Source organism: Euprymna scolopes, chromosome 46, assembly GCF_053919585.1.
Source record: "Euprymna scolopes isolate OS-2025 chromosome 46, ASM5391958v1, whole genome shotgun sequence".
Taxonomy (NCBI): Eukaryota; Metazoa; Mollusca; class Cephalopoda; order Sepiida; family Sepiolidae; genus Euprymna; species Euprymna scolopes.
The window spans coordinates 171,808,891-171,830,383 of NC_136527.1; the positions used below are offsets into that span (position 1 = coordinate 171,808,891).

The following is a 21,493-nucleotide window of genomic DNA, read 5'->3' on the forward strand; positions in this document are numbered from 1 at the left end:
ATATATACATATATATTTAAATTTCTATTTATAAATATTCTATATATGTATAGTTAGATACGTATAAATGTATCTAAATAAAATACATATATATTTACATAAGGATATACATTTAAATATATGCATATATATTTAAATAAAAATATACATGCATACATATATACACATACATACATATGTAAATATATATATATATATATACATATATATATATGCATAAATACACACACACATATATATATATATATATATATATATATATATATATATATATATAAAATACAGCTAACGCTGAAGAAAGATATCTTAGTTTATTTTCGGTTTTTAAATGGTCAATATGTTCAAAACGTTTCTTCACACGTAATTAACGAGTTTTTACCAATTTACGTTTCATTTTTATTTTCGTTTTTATCTTTGACAATTTTCACATTTTCTATTGACATTTTAATCTTTCATTCTTTGTTCAGCCATTTTTAATGCACGTTTCTACCATGTTTTGATTTTTTTATTTCTTTTACGTTTTTTGAAAACTTCATTCTCGTATTTCTTAATGTACTGGGCACACAAAATCGAAATTGTATCCATTTACTAAAGGAATCCCTACAAACCGACCAAATTTTCAATTTTGACCACGAGCAAAAAAAGAAAAAAATCATCCAATTATTTTTTTTTTCGTATTGAATTTCCTAAAATGAAAGGTAAGGATTTTTCTATGCTATTTCCTTAACTTTTAACAAATTTAATGCATTTTAAATAATTGTATTTCCTATGAAAATCTTGATATTCCCTTTGTTCGATAACAGGCTTACTTAAAGAAGTAAAAACGGTAAAAACGTTTCAATAGTGAATGTGTAGTTTTCCATTCAAAATGGCTGCCGACTGTGAAATCACTTCAACATTCGCTATTTTAAACCAGTCCCCCCCCCCAAAAAAACGGGTTTATGAATGTATAGAAATAAATTTCCTATTTAAAAAAAAACGTGTTTATGAATTTATAGAAATAAATTTTCTATTTAAGAAAAGGTGCTAGTGCACTTACTGATCCGCGTTATTTTTTTAAATCGTATTTCCAAGTTTAAGTAAAGTTGTTTTTTATTCAATTGTAAGGTTGAAGTATAGAATAGGAGCAAAACACCCTCCTCTCCCCATGTTAAGAATGGCGTTTTGAAATAATAACGTTATTATTTACGCCCGGATCACTCTCTGCACTAGTACCTAAAAAATATATTCCTCCTTATTCTCAATTTTATTGGAAATAAAAATCAGTTTGTTTTATAAATGAATCCGTAATTGAACAAACATTAATTTTACAAACTGTTTTCTTTCAAATTAAATTACAATTTACTTTTTGCTACTTATACAAAACACGGACCGTGCTGAAATATTAACGTTATTTAGAAATCCATACTTAACATGGTGACTGAGTATATAGAACTCTATTCTATTTAAAAAAAAAACTTCTTATACTTAAAATATAAACATATATTTAAATGGTAAAATGTTTAGTTTTCCACTCAAAATGGCTGTCAACTGTGAAGTCAGTTCAACGTTTGATATTTTAAATCGGTTTCTCCATTGTTTACATGGATTTTTAGAAAGCAATTTGCAATGTTTATTTTATTTTCAATTCAAAAATAAAAATCAGTTTGTTTTATAAATGAATCCGAAATTGAACAAACATTAATTTAATAAACCCTTTTCTTTAAAATGAAATTACAATTTTCTTTTTGTGGTGCTAATGCAGAGACTGATCCGCACGATTTTTTAAAATCGTATTTCCACGTTTAATTAAAGTTTTATGGGATTTTTTTTTCATTCAATGGTAAGGTTAAAGTACAGAATAGGTACAAAACACCCTCCCCTCCCCATGTTAAGAATGGCTTTTTAAATAATAACGTTATTATTTTAGCTCGGATTACTCTCTGCATGAGTACCCTTTTTTTTACTTATACAAAACACGGACCGTGCTGAAATACTAACGCTATTATTTAGAAACCCATGCTTAACATGGTGATATCGAGTGCATAAAACCATATTCTGTATTTTCATCAAAAATTGAATGAACAACCGAAACCATAAGAATTGAATTTAACCTCAACATCCTATCGAAAGAAAAAGGCAATATAATCTGTAAAGAGAAAAGTACGATTATAAGTAAGTTTTTCTAATTATTTAAACAAAACAATTATAAAAGTTTAAAAATATATAAATATTTAGCAAAGACAAAACGAACAAAAAAAAGGTAAAATTCTAAATATACATAAAAAAAATGTAATCAAATAAAAGAAAGTTTCGGTTCGAAAAACGAATAATGCCGAATTGCAAAGTTATAAAGAAAATATGGCCGACAAATGTAAGTTAATAGTTTGCTTTGTTTTCATGATTTAAGTGATTATCGAGACTTCGCAGTTGAATGTGAGCCATCTTGTCGTTCTAACTTCCCAACTCGTCAATCACACAACTTATCCAGGTAGTTAAAACTATAATTTATATTACCTTTGGTCATATTTAGCTGCCATCCCATACATCTTAATTTTTCACTCATATATTTTTAATTTTTGTTTGGGGAGTTCTCTGCTAAATTCTAAAATATATTTAAAAATGGATATGTACGCATTTAAATTAAATAAATAATTTCACGAATAAGCTATATGGGGTACTTGTTTTTAAAAATGTATGTTAATATTCAAATATCAAGGAATATTAAATAATATATTTAAAAATATATTATTTATATTAAGCGTATTTCATAATTTATATTCTAAAATAAGGGGTATATTATTTAAAAATCATTTTATTTCTTTTTATATAAAAATATTTTAAAATATTCTATATGGGTAAAGTCATCATCATTATTAAATAAATTTTATTGATGTTTGTAAAAAAACATTTAAGAATAGATTGTGAGATACGCCAATATTATTTACTATATATCTAAAAATAGTAATGTGTTTTATGGGACAGGAAAATAACATGGTGTCAAAAGTAGGAAATTATAAATATTTAACTTGAAAAATACTTTGTTTGTTTAATTTAGCACTTCTGCATTATAGGGACGAAAAAAAGTGTTCATGAATTTCTAAAAGTAAATTTTCTATTTTTAAAAATATGTTCCTCCTTATTTTCAATTGAAAATTTTATTGAGGAAATAAAAATCAGTTTGTGTTATAAATGGATCCGTAATTGATCAAACATTAATTTTACAAACTTGTTTCTTTAAAATTAAATTACAATTTACGGTACTGGTACAGTTTAGTCAAGACATTAAAAAAATGAAAATATCGAAAAAAAATGTTTAAATTGTACGTATCTGTTATCGAATGAAGTTCTCCGAAAAAAAATTAACTTAATTTAATCAAGTATTTTTTTTTTTTTTTTTTTTTTTTTTTACAGCGAAAAAAAAAAACAAGTTATGATGCCGAGCAAAAGGTTCGGTTTTAAGAAGAAAAGCTAGTTATTAAAGATGGGGAGGGAGTGTCGGAGCTTTACATGGAGTTATCTCCCGTCTCGTGTCTAAAAAATCAAACAAAAATTTAAAACAAATTCAAGATGTCGCCGTCGACGCGCCCTCATAAAAAACGTGTTTTTTCGGAGATCTTCAGGTCAAAACGGATACGTACAATATAACTTTTTTTTTTCGATATTTTCATTTTTTTAATGTCTTGGTTAAACTGTACAAGTACCCAATTGACTTTTTGGTACGTATTCAAAACACGGAGCGTGCTGAAATATTAACGATATTATTTAGAAATCCACTCTTAACATGGTGATCGAGTATATAGAATTCTATTCTCTATATAAAAAAAACACTTTTTATACTTAAAATATAAAAATAAATTTCAATGGTGAAATGTGTAGTTTTCCATTCAAAATGGCTGTCAACTGCGAAGTCAGTTCAACGTTTGATATCTTAAATCGGTTTCTCCAACATTGTGTACATGGATTTTAAGAAAACAATTTGCTTTTAATGTTCATTTTATTTTCAATTCAAAAATAAAAATCAGTTTGTTTTATAAATGAATCCGAAATTGAACAAATATAAATTTAATAAACCTTTTTCTTTAAAATGAAATTGCAATTTTCTTTTTGTGGTGCTAATGCAGAGAGTGATCCGCGCTATTTTTTAAATCGTATTTCCACATTTAATTACAATTTTATGGGGTTTTTTTTATTCAATGGTAAGGTTAAAGTAAAAAAGATGTACAAAACACCCTCCCCTCCCCATGTTAAGAATGGCTTTTTAAATAATAACGTTATTATTTTAGCTCGGATTACTCTCTGCATGAGTACCCTTTTTCTTACTTATACAAAACACGGACCGTGCTGAAATACTAACGCTATTATTTAGAAACCCATGCTTAACATGGTGATATCGAGTGCATAAAACCATATTCTGTAGTTTCATCAAAAATTGAATGAACAACCGAAACCATAAGAATTGACTTTAACCTCAACATCCAATCGAAAGAAAAAGGCAATATAATCTGTAAAGAGAAAAGTACGATTATAAGTAAGTTTTTCTAATAATTTAAACAAAACAATTATAAAAGTTTAAAAATATATAAAAAAGACAAAACGAACAAAAAAAAAAAAGGTAAAATTCTAAATATACATGAAAAAAATGTAATCAAATAAAAGAAAGTTTCGGTTCGAAAAACGAATAATGCCGAATTGCAAAGTTATAAAGAAAATATGGCCGACAAATGTAAGTTAATAGTTTGCTTTGTTTTCATGATTTAAGTGATTATCGAGACTTCGCAGTTGAATGTCAGCCATCTTGTCGTTCTAACTCCCCAACTCGTCAATCAGACAACTTTTCCAGGTAGTTAAAACTATAATTTATATTGCCTTTGGTCATATTTAGCTGACATACATTTTAATTTTTCACTCATATATTTTTAATTTTTGTTTGAGGGGTTCTCTGCTAAATTATAAAATATATTTAAAAATGAATATGTACGCATTTAATTAAAGAAATAATTTAACGAATAAACTATATGGGGTACTTGTTTTTTAAAATTTATGTTAATATTAAAATGCCAAGGAATATTAAATAATATATTTAAAAATATATTAATTATATTAAGCATATTTCATAAGGTATATTCTAAAATAAGGGGTATATTATTTAAAAATCATTTTATTTCTTTTTATATAAAAATATTTTAAAATATTCTATATGGGTAAAGTCATCATCATTATTAAATAAATTTTATTGATGTTTGTAAAAAAAACATTTAAGAATAGATTGTGAGATACGCCAATATTATTTACTATATATCTAAAAATAGTAATGTGTTTTATGGGACAAGAAAATAACATGGTGTCAAAAGTAGGAAATTATAAATATTTAACTTGAAAAATACTTTGTTTGTTTAATTTAGCACTTCTGCATTATAGGGACGAAAAAAAACGTGTTCATGAATTTCTGAAAGTAAATTTTCTATTTTTAAAAATATGTTCCTCCTTATTCTCAATTGAAAATTTTATTGAGGAAATAAAAATCAGTTTGTGTTATAAATGGATCCGTAATTGATCAAACATTAATTTTACAAACTTGTTTCTTTAAAATTAAATTACAATTTACGGTACTTGTACAGTTTAGTCAAGACATTAAAAAAATGAAAATATCGAAAAAAAAATGTTTAAATTGTACGTATCTGTTATCGAATGAAGTTCTCCGAAAAAAAATTAACTTAATTTAATCAAGTATTATTTTTTTTACAGCGAAAAAAAAAAAACAAGTTATGATGCCGAGCAAAAGGTTCGGTTTTTAAGAAGAAAAGCTAGTTATTAAAGATGGGGAGGGAGTGTCGGAGCTTTACATGGAGTTATCTGCCGTCTCGTGTCTAAAAAATCAAACAAAAATTTAAAACAAATTCAAGATGTCGCCGTCGACGCGCCCTCATAAAAAACGTGTTTTTTCGGAGATCTTCAGGTCAAAACGGATACGTACAATATAACTTTTTTTTTCTTCGATATTTTCATTTTTTTAATGTCTTGGTTAAACTGTACAAGTACCCAATTGACTTTTTGGTACGTATTCAAAACACGGACCGTGCTGAAATATTAACGCTATTATTTAGAAATCCACTCTTAACATGGTGATCGAGTATATAGAACTCTATTCTCTATATAAAAAAAAAAACACTTTTTATACTTAAAATATAAAAATAAATTTCAATGGTGAAATGTGTAGTTTTCCTTTCAAAATGGCTGTCAACTGCGAAGTCAGTTCAACGTTTGATATTTTAAATCGGTTTCTCCAACATTGTGTACATGGATTTTAAGAAAGCAATTTGCTTTTAATGTTCATTTTATTTTCAATTCAAAAATAAAAATCAGTTTGTTTTATAAATGAATCCGAAATTGAACAAATATAAATTTAATAAACCTTTTTCTTTAAAATGAAATTGCAATTTTCTTTTTGTGGTGCTAATGCAGAGAGTGATCCGCGCTATTTTTTAAATCGTATTTCCACATTTAATTACAATTTTATGTTTTTTTTTTATTCAATGGTAAGGTTAAAGTAAAAAAGATGTACAAAACACCCTCCCCTCCCCATGCTAAGAATGGCTTTTTAAATAATAACGTTATTATTTTAGCTCGGATTACTCTCTGCATGAGTACCCTTTTTCTTATACAAAACACGGACCGTGCTGAAATACTAACGCTATTATTTAGAAACCCATGCTTAACATGGTGATATCGATTGCATAAAAGTATATTCTGTAGTTTCATCAAAAATTGAATTAACAACCGAAACCATATTAACTGAATTTAACCTCAACATCCAATCGAAAGAAAAAGGCAATATAATCTGTAAAGAGAAAAATCCGATTATAGGTATGTGTTTCTAATTTTTTAAACAAAACAATTATAAAAGTTAAAAATAAATATAGCTATTTAGAAAAGACAAAACGAAAAAAAAAAATGGTAAAATTCTCTTAATATACAAAAAATGTAATCAGATAAAAATGTTACTCTTCTTCCGAACGGGATGATTTTTTTTTCTTTGTACTAGTGTACTTATTGATCCGTGCTGAAATAATAACGTTATTATTTAAAAAGCCATTCTTAACATGAGGAAGGGAGGGCGTTTTGTACCTATTCTATACTTTAACCCTACAATTGAAAAAAAAAACGTAAAATTTTAATTAAACTTGGAAATACCTACGATTTAAAAAAAAAATAGCGCGGATCAGTAAGTGCACGGCACCTTTTTATTCTAAAAACAAATCAGGCCGAATTGCAAAGTTATAAAGAAAACATGGCCGACAAGTAAAAGTTTCTAGGTGCTAGTGCATTTACTGATCCGCGCTATTTTTTAAATCGTATTTCGAAGTTTACTTAAAATTGTTTTGTTTTTTTTAATTCAATTGTAAGGTTAAAGTATAGAATATGTACAAAACACCCTCCCTTCCTCATGTTAAGAATGGCTTTTTAGATAATAACGTTATTATTTCAGCGCGGATCAATAAGTGCACTAGTATCGTGTTTCTAGTTTGCTTTGTTTTCATGATTAAGCGATTATCGAGACTTCCAAGTGGAATGTCGGCCATCTTGTCGTTCTAACTCCCCAAATCGTCACTACTTGTGTTTGGAATTAAATAGACGCTTTAAAATATGTTCAATCAGGCAAAACTATCCAGGTAGTTAAAACTATAATTTATATTGCCTTTGGTCATATTTTGCTGCCATACATTTTAACTTTTCCCTCGTATATTTTTAATTTTTGTTTGCGGGTTTCTCTGCTAAATTGTAAAATATATTTAAAAATTAATCTGTACGCATTTAAGAAAATAATTTCGCGAATAAGCTATATGGGGTACTTGTTTTTTTTTAATATTTAGATGTTAAGGAATGTTAAATAATATATTTAAAAATATATTACTTATATTAAACATATTTCATAAGGCATATTCTAAAATAAGGGATATATTATTTAAAAAATCATTTTATTTCTATTTATATAAAATATATTTTTAAATATTCTATATGGAATAAGTCATCATTATTAAATGATAATTTTATTGATGTTTGTAAAAAAACATTTAAGAATAGATTATGTGAGATACAGCAATATTATTTACTATATATCTAAAAATAGTAATGTGTTTTATGGGACAGGAAAATAACATGGTGTCAAAAGTAGGAAAGTATAAATATTTAACTTGAAAAATACTTTTTGTTTAATTTAGCGCTTCTGCACTATAGGGACGAAGTTTCGGAAATTCTAAAAGTGAATTCCACATGAAAGCAAGTGTATCAACGTATTCACCGTATTTTTACGATGATTATATAAAAAATTACGAAAATCGATAATGTAGAATATTATTTATTAAATAAAATACAACAATTAAACTTGATGAAGCTGATCGTAAGATACAGAAGAATTCAAAAGGGAGATAATTTTCCGTTTCGATTTAAACAAGATGGCGGCAATTTTCCAACTGTTACCACGGTTAAAGTTTTTTTTTTTTAATTAATTCGGTAACATTCGGGTAATTTCGACTGCATAATTTTGAAGCTATCCTTGTAATTTCTTAGAATTGACAAAATATCAGTTGAAACCATTGTTTATTATCTGACAACTTCATTTATCGACTACAGAATATCGTCCCAATAGTGTAGAAGCGACACCAATTTAAGTATATAAATAATATTTAATAAAAATAACATTATGTAAAATATATTCTCATTAGTCAAAAAAAAAAAAATGGCAACCCTAACAGAAGGGGGATGAGTTTTTTACTGTTCTCTAACAATAAACAAAAAATACGGCAAAAACTTGAAAATCCTGACTAAAACAAGAACGGTTCATATTTTGCATATACTGAAGAAAAAGGGAATATTTTTTACAGAAAAAAAAAACGATTTATTCAGGAATGTATCATATGGAATACATCATTACAATGAGGTGTAACAAAAAAAAAAGGGTAAATTTTTACATTAGGTCCACCTCCACCTCCAATGTTCTTTAAGATGACGACTTACATAGGTTTTCGACTATGCTGAACACGAAAATCGCATTGAAATTTTGGAAAGACAGTCATCGAGATATAAAAAAAAAACAGTATTATGCATTGTATTCTTTATTGTTCGCAAAACGCAACAAACTAAAACTTTGAACACGAAAATTACGAAGGCCCAAAATTTCAGGCAGTTGAAAAACTGAAAATGACGTCATATAATTAAAAGGGAGGAAGTTCTCCCCCCCCCAATCGCGCATCCGTACATTCCTTTTCTGAACGTTTGTATTAATTTTTGCATTTTTTAATTTAATTATTTCTCCATGTTCCTATAGTTAAATTAATTTAAAAAAAAAAAAAATGTTACGCCGGAAGTTTCACATTCTTCCGAGCCAGGAAATTATTAAAGTCTTGCATATAAAAATTATGCGAAACTCGAAATTAAAAAAAAGTAGAAATATTTTTTACAATTATAAATCCGTATTAATGAATTCTATATATAGAATTAATTAATACGGATTTAGGGGCTTTTTTCGTAATGTTTCTATGGAAATTATTTTATTTCTATTGTTAAAAATTACGATGCTTTATTTTCATAAAAAAGCAAAAATAAAGACTTGCGTTTTTTTTTATTTACTACTGAAAACTATAACTTTAGTAAAGGTATTTTTTGTTTAAACAAAATAATATATTTTCACTCAGATTTAAATAAAAATAATTAGTTCATTCTATTCCGCGATCATTATTTGGTAAATACTGAAAATTTTATTTAAATTGGTTAATTTCCTGATTTTTGCTGATTTAATTTTTTTTTTTAAGTAAAAGGTGGGGTCAAAATATTTATACATTTTGAGCATCGGCATTCATTTTGCCCGGAACTATCTTTTACCGACCTGTCATGTAATTAGCATCCCTTCTTAAAAGTCATTACATTACTTTATTTTTCAATTGTTTTTTGTTAATTTGATACTTGAGTCTAATTTATGATAGTCGTCGTTAGAAAAAAAAACGGTACTTGTACAGTTTAATCAAGGCATTAAAAAATGAAAATATTGAAAAAAAGGTTATATTATAGTTATACGTATCTGTTTTGAACTGAAGATCTCCGAAAAAAAATTTCACTTAATTTGATCGAGTAGGTTTTTTCTTTTTTTTTTTTTTTTTTTTTTTTTTTTACAACGGAAAAGCACCTTTTTATGACAGCACATTGAAGGCAGGCATCTTGGATTAAAAAAAAATGTTAGTATTTTTTTAACACTCCACGGGAGATAACTCCATGTAAAGCGCCGACACTCCCTCCCCATCTTTATTACTAGCTTTTCTTCCTAAAAATCGAACCTTTTGCTCAGTATCATAAACTATTTTTTCGCTGTAAAATAAAAAACTACTTGATGAAATTAAGTGAATTTTTTTTTCGGAGAACTTCATTCCATAACGGATACGTACAATTTAACCTTTTTCGATATTTTATTTTTTAATGTGTTGACTAAACTGTACAAGTACAAAAAAAACTTTTAAAAAATAGTGAAAACGCGACTTTTTTAGGGGATGAGCATTCTCGTACAGGTCCGCCAAAAATCGCTTTTCTGAGACTGACATTGCCCCCTCCAAAGAATTAGCATTTTTTTAAATCAATATTTCGATATCGATTTAATAATTTTGTTCTTTAAAATCTGCCTAAAATCATCAAATTTCGTCGATTTCTGGGTTTCGCAATCCCCGTTGGATCATGTCCGTAATAATCATTAAACCTTACTTTATGATTTAATCAATGTTAAACAAAAGTTAGTTTCCTTATACATTTTAATAACATCAAATATAAATTCAGGAAAAAAAAAAGCACAGATAAATATGGCATAAAAATGTAAAAGATTATAATGTCCAACGTTTAAATCACTTGGTAAGCTGGGATTTTACTTTTTTAAGCGATTACGTGTTAATACATGATTAAAAACGTGGTATCTGGTGAAAAAAATGCAGCAGTTCTCCGATACTCATAAAATTTGATTTTCTTATTTTCAAAGAAATGTACATGTAGCATTTAATTGATATATATATATATATATATATATATATATATATATATAACCACAACTGTTCTTTAGCCGAGAAAAATATTGAAAGGTCGTCAGACTAGATACGAAAAAATAGAACGCGTTTCTAGTTTGTTTGCGCATTTATGCCATGTGTCGCGTTGTCGCCATTCTGACTTTCCTTGTCATGTTTTGCGCCATCCCATGCATTACCTCCTCCTTTCATAAAGAAGTAGTGCAATGTTGTAAAATGTCCTCATGTCCCCATTCGCGGATGGGAATATGAGACAAAATATGCAGAACACAAATCGATAACAACATTCAGATCGCCTTGTAATTTGCTTGCACCCTAATATATATATATATATATATATATATATATATATATATTATTCAGGCTAACATTATTAAAAACAACAGATACCTTGCTTAATGATTCTTTTTTTTTCATTTTTTTCGATCTTTCGTAAGATTTTTTTTTTTTTTTACTTCAAGATGGAAGGTATTTACAAATGTTCCATGGTTCACACAGGCGCTTTCGATTCTTTCTTGAATCATCATCAGGTGGAGATAAAATATTAAAAATAGAAGTGAAATATATAGTTACGAATGATAAAAAGAGTCAATGAAAAGTCGATTAAAATATACATTTACGAGTTGAAAAAAACTCTATTAAAAATTAGGATAAAAGGCAATGTTAGTAAAACCAGTCCTATACTGGTTATGCTAAACATTTCAGCACATTATTGCTACTTTCAAAATTAATGCTATTTATAGATGGGTGCTTGGTTTTTATATATAGTGCTTCAAGTATTTTTAATTTTTTACAATTACTTTCTCGTTGCAAAATCCTTGTGTTGTCTATATATATATATATATATATATATATATATATATATATATATATATATATATGTGTGTGTGTAATGACCACAACTGTTCATTAGCCGAGAAAAATGATACAAAGTCGTCAGATTAGATACAAAAATAGAACGCGTTTTTTGTTTTTTTTATTAAAAACAGATGGTTTTTATTTAATCTCATTTTCACTTATCTTCCGGGCCTTGATAAGTGGTGATCAACTTGTAAAAAAAAAAAATCATAAAAAACCTAGACACCTCAAAAGCATATGGACCCGATTTTATCCCAGCTGTGCTATTAAAAAAAATGCTCGGCTGAGGTTGCTTCAGTTCTATCCAAACTTTACAACAAATGCCTCAACGAATCTTGCTTTCTTGCTTCTGTGATGCCAGTTTCCAGAATTTTGGCGAAAGAACTGATACAGTAAATTATCGCCCCATTAGCCTTCTCCCGCTTTTCACCAAAATATTTTAGTCTTTAATTAATCAACCTCTAGTCCATCACCGTACAGCTGCTAAACCCTTGACCGACAATCAATATGTATTTCTGCTAGCCCATTCCACAGCAGATATCCTAACTGTAATCTCTGAACGTATATACTGTTAACTGGACAAAACACGGGAGGGTAGAGCGATAGCCCCCGATATATCTAAGGCTTTTGACAGGGTATGGCACGATGTTTTTTTTATACATCAGATGGTATCACTGGAAGAATACATAAAGTAATTAAATCCTTCTTAGATAACAGAAAAATCTTGGTTGTCCTTGACGGTCGTAAATGAAATCTATATATATAAAAGCGAAAATGTATGTATGTGTGTCTGCTAAAATCCTTCGACAGACATGACGAAAATTCACAAACACGGTATCATATCGAAGCCTCATCCTTCGCTCGAAAAATATTGAAAAATTTGCCAAAAACGCTCATTTTTCACCATGAAATCGATAATTTTTGACAGGGGGGTCAACAAAAATGGTCTTCTCGTGAGGACGAGCGGTTCTACGCATCCGCCAGATGATGTCATGACCTGATTTAATTTAAATAGTTGAAAAACTGAACAAATTTCATGTACGTCGCGTTAGGTCAGTCAATTAGAACGTTGGCTCATTATCTAAACGTTTTGGGTTCGAATCGTGGTTTGAGATGTCTTTTTTTTTTCGATTTTTTAAATTTAAATATTGAACCAGAGTTATTTAAGCAATTTTTCACGTAACGTTCGTTTTTCTGTGTTTTTGTTTAACTTCGCTTATCCACCCCCGACCACACACCCAAAAACACCCGGGTACCCACCGATTGTTTAAAATTTAAATTCCGAAACAGGCTTATTTAAGCCATTTTTACGTGTTCGTTTTTTCTGTTTTCATCGTTCGTTTGCCTTACGATAGTTTTTTTTTGTTTTTTTCCGATGTTTTGATTACCCCTCCTGCTTAATTAAAACGTCGTTTTCTTTTTTTACTTCGCTTATAACAAACAAACCTTCGTCGTCGTCGTCGTCGTAACGCTCGACGACTTCCGGGCGTGCACCTGTCAATTTTGTTCTTACTTAAATAAATTCAAACATCTTTAAGTACCTCATTCTGGCTGGCCGATTTTATTTTCAAACTTCGCCTCAGGGCTTCGGGTTCGATCCTACCCTCCGGTTTCTTTTTTATTTAACACCACACACACCTACAAACACCCGGGTAACGCCGGGTACCCCCGCTAGTACTTTAATAAATCAGAGTCCGTTTTCTGTAGGGTGTTTCTGAACCCAGTCAACGACGGGTACTTTTGCTAGTATGATATAAATGCGGAAGTACCTTATGGGTCTATCCTTGGACCTTTATTTTCCTGATATTCATGAATGACCTCTCTGATAAAATTGTTTCGGAGATGGGTATATTTGCTGATGACACCACATTCTATACCAGGCACGAGGGGAAAACAAATGCACACATATATTGTAAAAAAAAAATTCTTTAAAAGATAAATGTTAGTTTTCAGGGTCTATTTATAGGATAATTAGTAAAGTCCTAAGATATTGAATTGAATAAAAAAAACACCTTGTTTGTACAAGACATACATTAATTAGTTCCAAACCGAATGATTCTGGTGTTCGCAAAACGCAAAAAACTAAAATTTTGTGGACACGAAAATTATGAAGGTCCAAAATTTCAGCCAGTTGAAAGATTGTGAAAATGGCGTCATGTAATTAAAAGGGAGGAAGCTTCCCCCAGTCGCGCATCTGTACATTCCTTCTCTGAACGTTTGTATTAATTTTTGCATTTTTTAATTTAATTATTTTTCTATGTTTTAAATTAATTTTTTTGTTAATTATTGTTCAATATTATATAAAAAAACAGGGGGAGCAAATGACCACATATCTAAGGAAATGGCAGGAACACCAGAGGATGACCTCCAATCTGTAGAAAACTAGGGACAAAAATGGAAGGTCACGTTCAAGGCTGCGAAGACTAAGCTTGTTTCCTTCAATAACTACAAGAAACCTTCTCTACCACCAACAGCAATGTTTAAGAAACATTACCCTAAAGTACTTCCTTTAAACTTCTCGGGCTAACATTTACAGAGAACATGAACTGGAATAGATACATTGTGAGCTTTTCCAAGGCTGCTGCCAAAATGTGGGCTCTCTGTACCGTGCTAGAAAACTACTTATGCCTTAAAGTATCCTATACCTCTATGAGCCCACCATTCGTCCATGTATTGAGTACTGTTTTCACAGTTGGGCTGGTGCATCTGCTATTTGGCTCTTACTTCTTGACAGGGTTCAAAAGAGAGTCGCCAACCTGATAGGTTCTGAACTGTCATCTAAGCTTCAGCCTATGTCACATAGACTAAATGTTGCATCACTCTTCCTGTTCTAAAACTGCTTTAATGATGAATGTTCTGACGAACTACAAGCATTTGCACGCCTCGACGTGAGCACCCCCGACAAACGCGGCAAGCACCTAAATGTCATCCCTTCAAAGTAGAGATCACTAGGTGTAAAAAACCTTCTACTCCAATAGTGACTTCCCGGGGACTGCTAGACTTTGAAACTCGCTCTCGGGTTTCTGCTATCACAACTATACTGACATGCAGAATTTCAAGTGTCATGTAAACAGACATCTTGCTACTCATCTCCCTTCAAATTATCCCTGAAACTTATGTCCCCGATAGTAGCTCCTACTAACAAGTGGCACTGTGACTTGTTTGGGGTGAAAATTAAATAGCCATATATATATATATATATATATATATATATATATAATATTCATCGTCGTTATGATTGTATCAATATAAAAATATTCATCATAGTTATGATTGTATCAATATAAATGATATTCATCATAGTTATGATTGTATCAATATAAAATATATTCATCATAGTTATGATTGTATCAATATAAAATATATTCATCATAGTTATGATTGTATCAATATAAAAGATATTCATCATAGTTATGATTGTATCAATATAAAAGATATTCATCATAGTTATGATTGTATCAATATAAAAGATATTCATCATAGTTATGATTGTATCAATATAAAAGATATTCATCATAGTTATGATTGTATCAATATAAAAGATATTCATCATAGTTATGATTGTATCAATATAAAAGATATTCATCATAGTTATGATTGTATCAATATAAAAGATATTCATCATAGTTATGATTGTATCAATATAAAAGATATTCATCATAGTTATGATTGTATCAATATAAAAGATATTCATCATAGTTATGATTGTATCAATATAAAAGATATTCATCATAGTTATGATTGTATCAATATAAAAGATATTCATCATAGTTATGATTGTATCAATATAAAATACATTAATCGTAGTTATGATTGTATTAATATAAAAGCGAAATCTCTAAATATTTTTTCTTAAACAGTCAAACAAATTCCATAACGATGAAAATTAAAAATATTTTAATACAAATCACTTAAAATGATATTGGCAATAAGTAATTAAATTCATTTTTTCTTTGCAGATGTTCCTGCTTGAACGCTTCTTTTGAATCTGAACGAGTCTATATTTTCTTTAATATTTCCTTCAGAGAAAATCATATTCGTGTCTGAAGATATAAACTTATCTGTGGCAAAACAATTATATATTTGTAGGAAAAAAGTAGAATAATTTGTCATAAAAATATTATTCTTGTTTCTCAAAATAATAATTACTGAAAAATGCAAGTACACAGTATATGATAAAAAACGCTGAGGATTGGTGTGAAATTTCTTGTTCGGATAAACAAAATCTAGGTATGAATATAAGTACTAACACTGAAATGCAATATTCTCGTGAACAATGTCAATATTCAAGTTCAAAGAAACCAAATCCAGCGATGCATATGAGTACTCACACTGGAGAAAACCCACATTCTTGGGAACAATGAGAACATGCCTTTTCTGAGAAACCAAATCTAGCGATGCATATGAGTACTCACACTGAGGAAAAGTATTCTTGGGAACAATGCCAATATTCCCGTTCTGAGAAATCAAATCTACCGATGTATATGAGTATTCAAACGGAGGAAAAGTCGTATTCTTGGGAACAAGGTCAATATTCACGTTCTGAGAAACCAAATCTAGCAATGCATATGAGTACTCACCCTGGAGAAAATCCATATTCTCGTGAACAATGTCAATATTCACATTCTGAGAAACCAAATTTACCGATGTATATGAGTACTCACACTGGAGAAAATCCATATTCTCGGGAACAATGTCAATATCCACGTTCTGATAATCTAAATATACCGATGTATATGAGTACTCACACTGAGGAAAACTCGTATTCTTGGGAACAATGGAAATATTCCTGTTCTGAAAAACCAAATCTAGCGATGCATAGGAGTACTCACCCTGGAGAAAAGCCATATTCTCGTGAAAAATATGGATATCCACGTCCTGGGAAACAAAATCTAGCTACGAATATGAGTACTCACCCTGGGGAAAAGCCATATTCTCGTGAGAAATATCAATATCCAGGTACTGAGAAACAAAATCTAGCTACGAATATGAGTACTCACCCTGGAGAAAAGCCGTATTCTCGTGAGAAATATCAATATCCAGGTCCTGAGAAACAAAATCTAGCTACGCATATGAGTACTCACCCTGGAGAAAAGCCATATTCTCGTGAGAAATATCAATATCCACGTCCTGGGAAACAAAATCTAGCTACGCATATGAGTACTCACCTTGGAGAAAAGCCGTATTCTCGTGAGAAATATCAATATCCAGGTACTGAGAAACAAAATCTAGCTACGCATATGAGTACTCACACTGGAGAAAAGCCATATTATTGTAAACAATGTAATTATTCATGTCGGACGAAATCCAATCTAGTGGCACATATTAGGACTCACACTCGAGAAAAGCCATTTTCCTGTGAACACTGTGAATATTCCTGTGCACATAAACCAAATCTAGAAAAACATATGGCAACTCACACTGGAGAAAAGCCATTTTCTTGTGATCAATGTGAATATTCATCTTCACTGAAACAAAATCTAGCGAGTCACATGAGAAATCACAGTCAGGGAAGGCCATATTCTTGTGAAAAATGTGTATATTCATGTTCTCGTAAAACAGAACTTACAAAACATATGCAATACCATACGATGTAAAAACGATATTTATGTGAACTATGTTAATATTAAAGTTCTCATAAATAAAATCTTGCTTCACATCTCAGAACTCGTCAAACACAAATATCATTTCTCATAAATACAAAAGAGAATCACAATTGGCTTCATTCAACAATGAATCAGAAACACATTTTAAACTACACTACCATTCATTGGTTGATTCATTTGAACAGTTTTGACCATGACATCTCAACACTAACCTTCATGATCTGATTTGTGAATGTTATTTTTCGTTGCTGTCAATGGCAAAGCTTTTGCAAACAACTAGACAATAACCTTAGAAAATGCTGAACCAGATGGTCAGTAAGTCCAGAGTATGGAAATTTAGGGAACAGCTCAGTTGTCAAATGTCAAACTACGAGAATTACAAGGACAGAAATAAAGAGTTACTGCTGCTATTCAAAATTGTAACATACAACATTCTCCCTCTGGAGCTTTACCAGATATCTTAAGCCGCATGACTCTAAATTAGGAGTCTCTCAATTGCAATAACAACGGCCATCCTGAGCACAAAACAAGACCACATGTTTAAAACGGAAGCTCTAGAATCAACCGATTTTTTGCAGAAAAAATGTTTCAGATAAAACAATTTATCGCTTCTTACGGTGAATAGCCGGATGGATAAGATAACCTGCAGGCTCATTATCTTCTTGTATATAATAAGAGACGCAGTTTTCCTCTTTGGACAATAACAGATGGCACATAAAAACTCACCATGTTTATGTCATTAGCTATTACGTTATCTTGGTGACCTTTTACAGGGACCCTTTCACAATCGAACTAAAGACTGCAATTACACATTATTTCGTTATATTAAAAAATTACATTTAGTCCGAGGAGCACCATGACCATCATCATTCTAGCCTAAAGAGTAAGTAGCTAAAATGTCATCCTCACTTTACCGAATACTCTTACGACACCATTCTACACTGAGTACTTTTATACTTTTACATACTTTTCCTGGGTGTTAACCGTTATTTACTGACTACACATTTCTTACACGTACGCATAATCTTACGCCTTAAATCCGACAAAAATAAGGATTTCTCCCTGGTAAATATCCGTCGCCCCTGATTGGATGAGAACTATTCATTCTACAATGCCAACATTCGATTATTCCACCAAATAAACGAACACTTATCCACTATAAACACGCTGCCATTTTTTAAAAATATGTTTCAATGAACTAAAAAAAATGTATTACAAATAAGTCCTTTTTTCAATGATTTTTAAAAAAATATATTTCAATACAGTAAAAAAATTATTTTACAAATGAATCCATTTTTATTGACTCTTAAAGATATTTTAATGAGTAAAACAATTATTTTACAAATAAATCTATTTTTTTCAAGAATTCTTTACGAGATATGTTTACAATGAATAAAAATATTGTTTTACAAATAAATCCTTTTTTTCAATGATTTTTTAAAAGATATTTTTTCAAGGAATAAAAAAAAAAATTTCACAAATAAATCTTTTTTTGCTGTTTTTTTAAAGATATTTTTCAATTAATTAAAAACGATATATTTCTGCAATAAAATTATTAAAACATTTATTTTTAAATTCCATAGGAAGCATTTTTTGGGGGTGATGTTTTATTACTGTACACATAGATTCGAAAAAGTTAACAAAAACAAATATATAACAAAGAAATATTATCAAAGGTAAGATCAGTTACTTTTCTTTCAAACTGGATATATTTTTCGTATTTTTATTTAATGTAACATGTTTATTCATCTCGAAAAAACATACGGTGTTTACCGATGTATTGGAAAATTCAAAATGGCGCCGGCTTTCTCTTTAACACGCGAAGTTTGGGAAAAGGTGTTATAAATAATAAACTAGACAAAATACTATTAAAAACCCACCGAATATATGTCAAGCTATGTCATGGTAACATATATTGAGCGAGTTTCTAACGGTATTTTCTCTAGTTTTATATTTATAGCACCTTTTCCCAGACTTACCGTGTTAAAGAGAGAGACGGCTGCCATTTAGAATTTTCCAATACATCGGTAAACACAGTATGTTTTTCGAGCTAAATGAACATGTAATATTAAATAAAAACACTAAAAACATATCCAGTTAGGTAGAAAAATATCTTATATTGCCTTTGATAGCATTCATTTATTATATATTTGTTTTTTTGACAACTTTTTCGAATCTGTGTACAGTAATACAAACCTTTTTTTTTTTTTTTTTTTTTTTTTTAGAGAAGTATTTTTTCCCATACACTGGTCGGGCGATGTTCTAGTTTATTGTGCACTTTTGGAAATGCCTGGTGAATGGGGGGGGCACTTCCGCATTTCTTAATACAAACGTATTTAACCACATTTTTATATAAAGATTATTTTGATTATTCTAAATTACTGCTTTCAGCTTCAAATAATGAAATCTTCAGTCTTTAATAATATGATGAATTTCATGTTTTCATAGATTTTAATTTTTAATGAATTGGGCACACATAAACATAAAGGAAAATTACTGAAGAAATCGCAACAATTCTATATAATCTTAATTTGATAGGAAAACAATTCGGCACACTTAACTAATTCCCGGGCATGTTTACACTAGGGACGAAATAACGATTACACCGTGTTGCGCCGTTGCGGTGATCTTAATTCATGTGTTGATTTTTTTCTTAAAATAATTGCACGTTTAAATCGTGTTTTTCATCTTTTAATTTTGATTCTTTTATATTTTCATATATTATATTTCTTAATGAATTTAATACAAAAGTTGTATCAATTTAATAAAGAAAACGAATTTTTCTGTTTTGAACACAAAAGAAAACACGAATTCATCCCGATTATTTTTCTTTTTGTATTGAATTCCTAGACTGAAAGGTAAGTATATTTTTTTACACGTATGAAATAAATCCCATTAAACAACTTTTAAACATTAAAATAATTTTATTTTTATTGCAATACAATAAACAATATTGATTCGACCATGCTTTATAACAAACATGAAAAAAAAAAAAGAAAATTAATCTCCGATTAAAAAAAATCTCCGAAACATATTATTCCGTTTGACATTTAGATTTTTTAAATGTTTTTATTTATATAAAACTTATTAGAAAATAATAATTTTTAACATAAACACAATAATTATAAAACTTATGTGCTTTCTTAGAAAATAATAATTTTTAACATAAACACAAGAAGTTGATTGAATTGTTAAACAACTGATCAAAAAATTGCTTTTTCGGTTTTTAATTGTTTTAACATTAAAAAAATAAATATTTTTTCCGTCTACACTTACTTCGTATGTCGCTAGACAATTGTTTTTGATTTTTGATATTTCATCCAATATTTATAAAATGATCACCCATCACCAATTAGAAATTTTACGCAAATAAAAATATTGGTGAATGTTTACAATCGAACCAAGTATAGTTTTTCCTCTAAAAACTTCTAACACGATTTGGTGCTTATGCAGAGAGTGATCCGCGCTATTTTTTTAATCGTATTTCCACGTTTAATTAAAGTTTTATGATATGTTTTATTCAATTGTAAGGTTAAAGTACAGAATAGGTACAAAACACATTCCTCCCCCTGTTAAAAATGGCTTTTTAAATAATAACGTTATTATTTAAGCACGGATCACTCCCTGCATGAGTACCCTCTATTTTATGTTATTTATTTTTGTCATTATTTCTGAAAAGCTATTAGAAAACAAAACTTATATTAAGATTTAGCTCTATAAATGTAACGTAAAATGATTTTAGTTTTGATTTTGGAAGGTAGGATTTGAGCCCATATGTTAACTATTCTGTACTTTAATCTAATAATTTAACAAACAAAAGATTATTAAAATATCGTTTGTCATAACAAATATTACAGAATATGTCACCGTGAAATTTATTGGGTGGATTTCTTCAAGCATTTTATTTAGATATTGATTTTTGAGCGATTACCTGGACTTCCACATGACAGTTTCATGTCAGGCATTTGTTTTTCTTGTTCTAACGTAAGA

The 21,493-nt window shown here is 29.3% G+C and overlaps 1 protein-coding gene across 1 annotated transcript; it reads left to right on the forward strand.

Moving 5' to 3' along the window:
- Positions 1-333: 333 nt before the first annotated feature.
- On the forward strand, positions 334-17,935 carry LOC145271172 (uncharacterized). Its single transcript, XM_080126700.1, has 2 exons — positions 334-698; positions 15,857-17,935. The coding sequence occupies exon 2, from the start codon at positions 16,295-16,297 to the stop codon at positions 17,492-17,494; it is 1,200 nt and encodes a 399-aa protein (XP_079982826.1). The 5' UTR covers positions 334-698; positions 15,857-16,294; the 3' UTR covers positions 17,495-17,935.
- The last annotated feature ends 3,558 nt before the right edge of the window (positions 17,936-21,493 follow it).

Bases quoted from the DNA above. Each gene is read 5' to 3' on its own strand.
- LOC145271172 (XM_080126700.1), top strand. From the start codon at position 16,295: ATGCATATGAGTACTCACACTGAGGAAAAGTATTCTTGGGAACAATGC.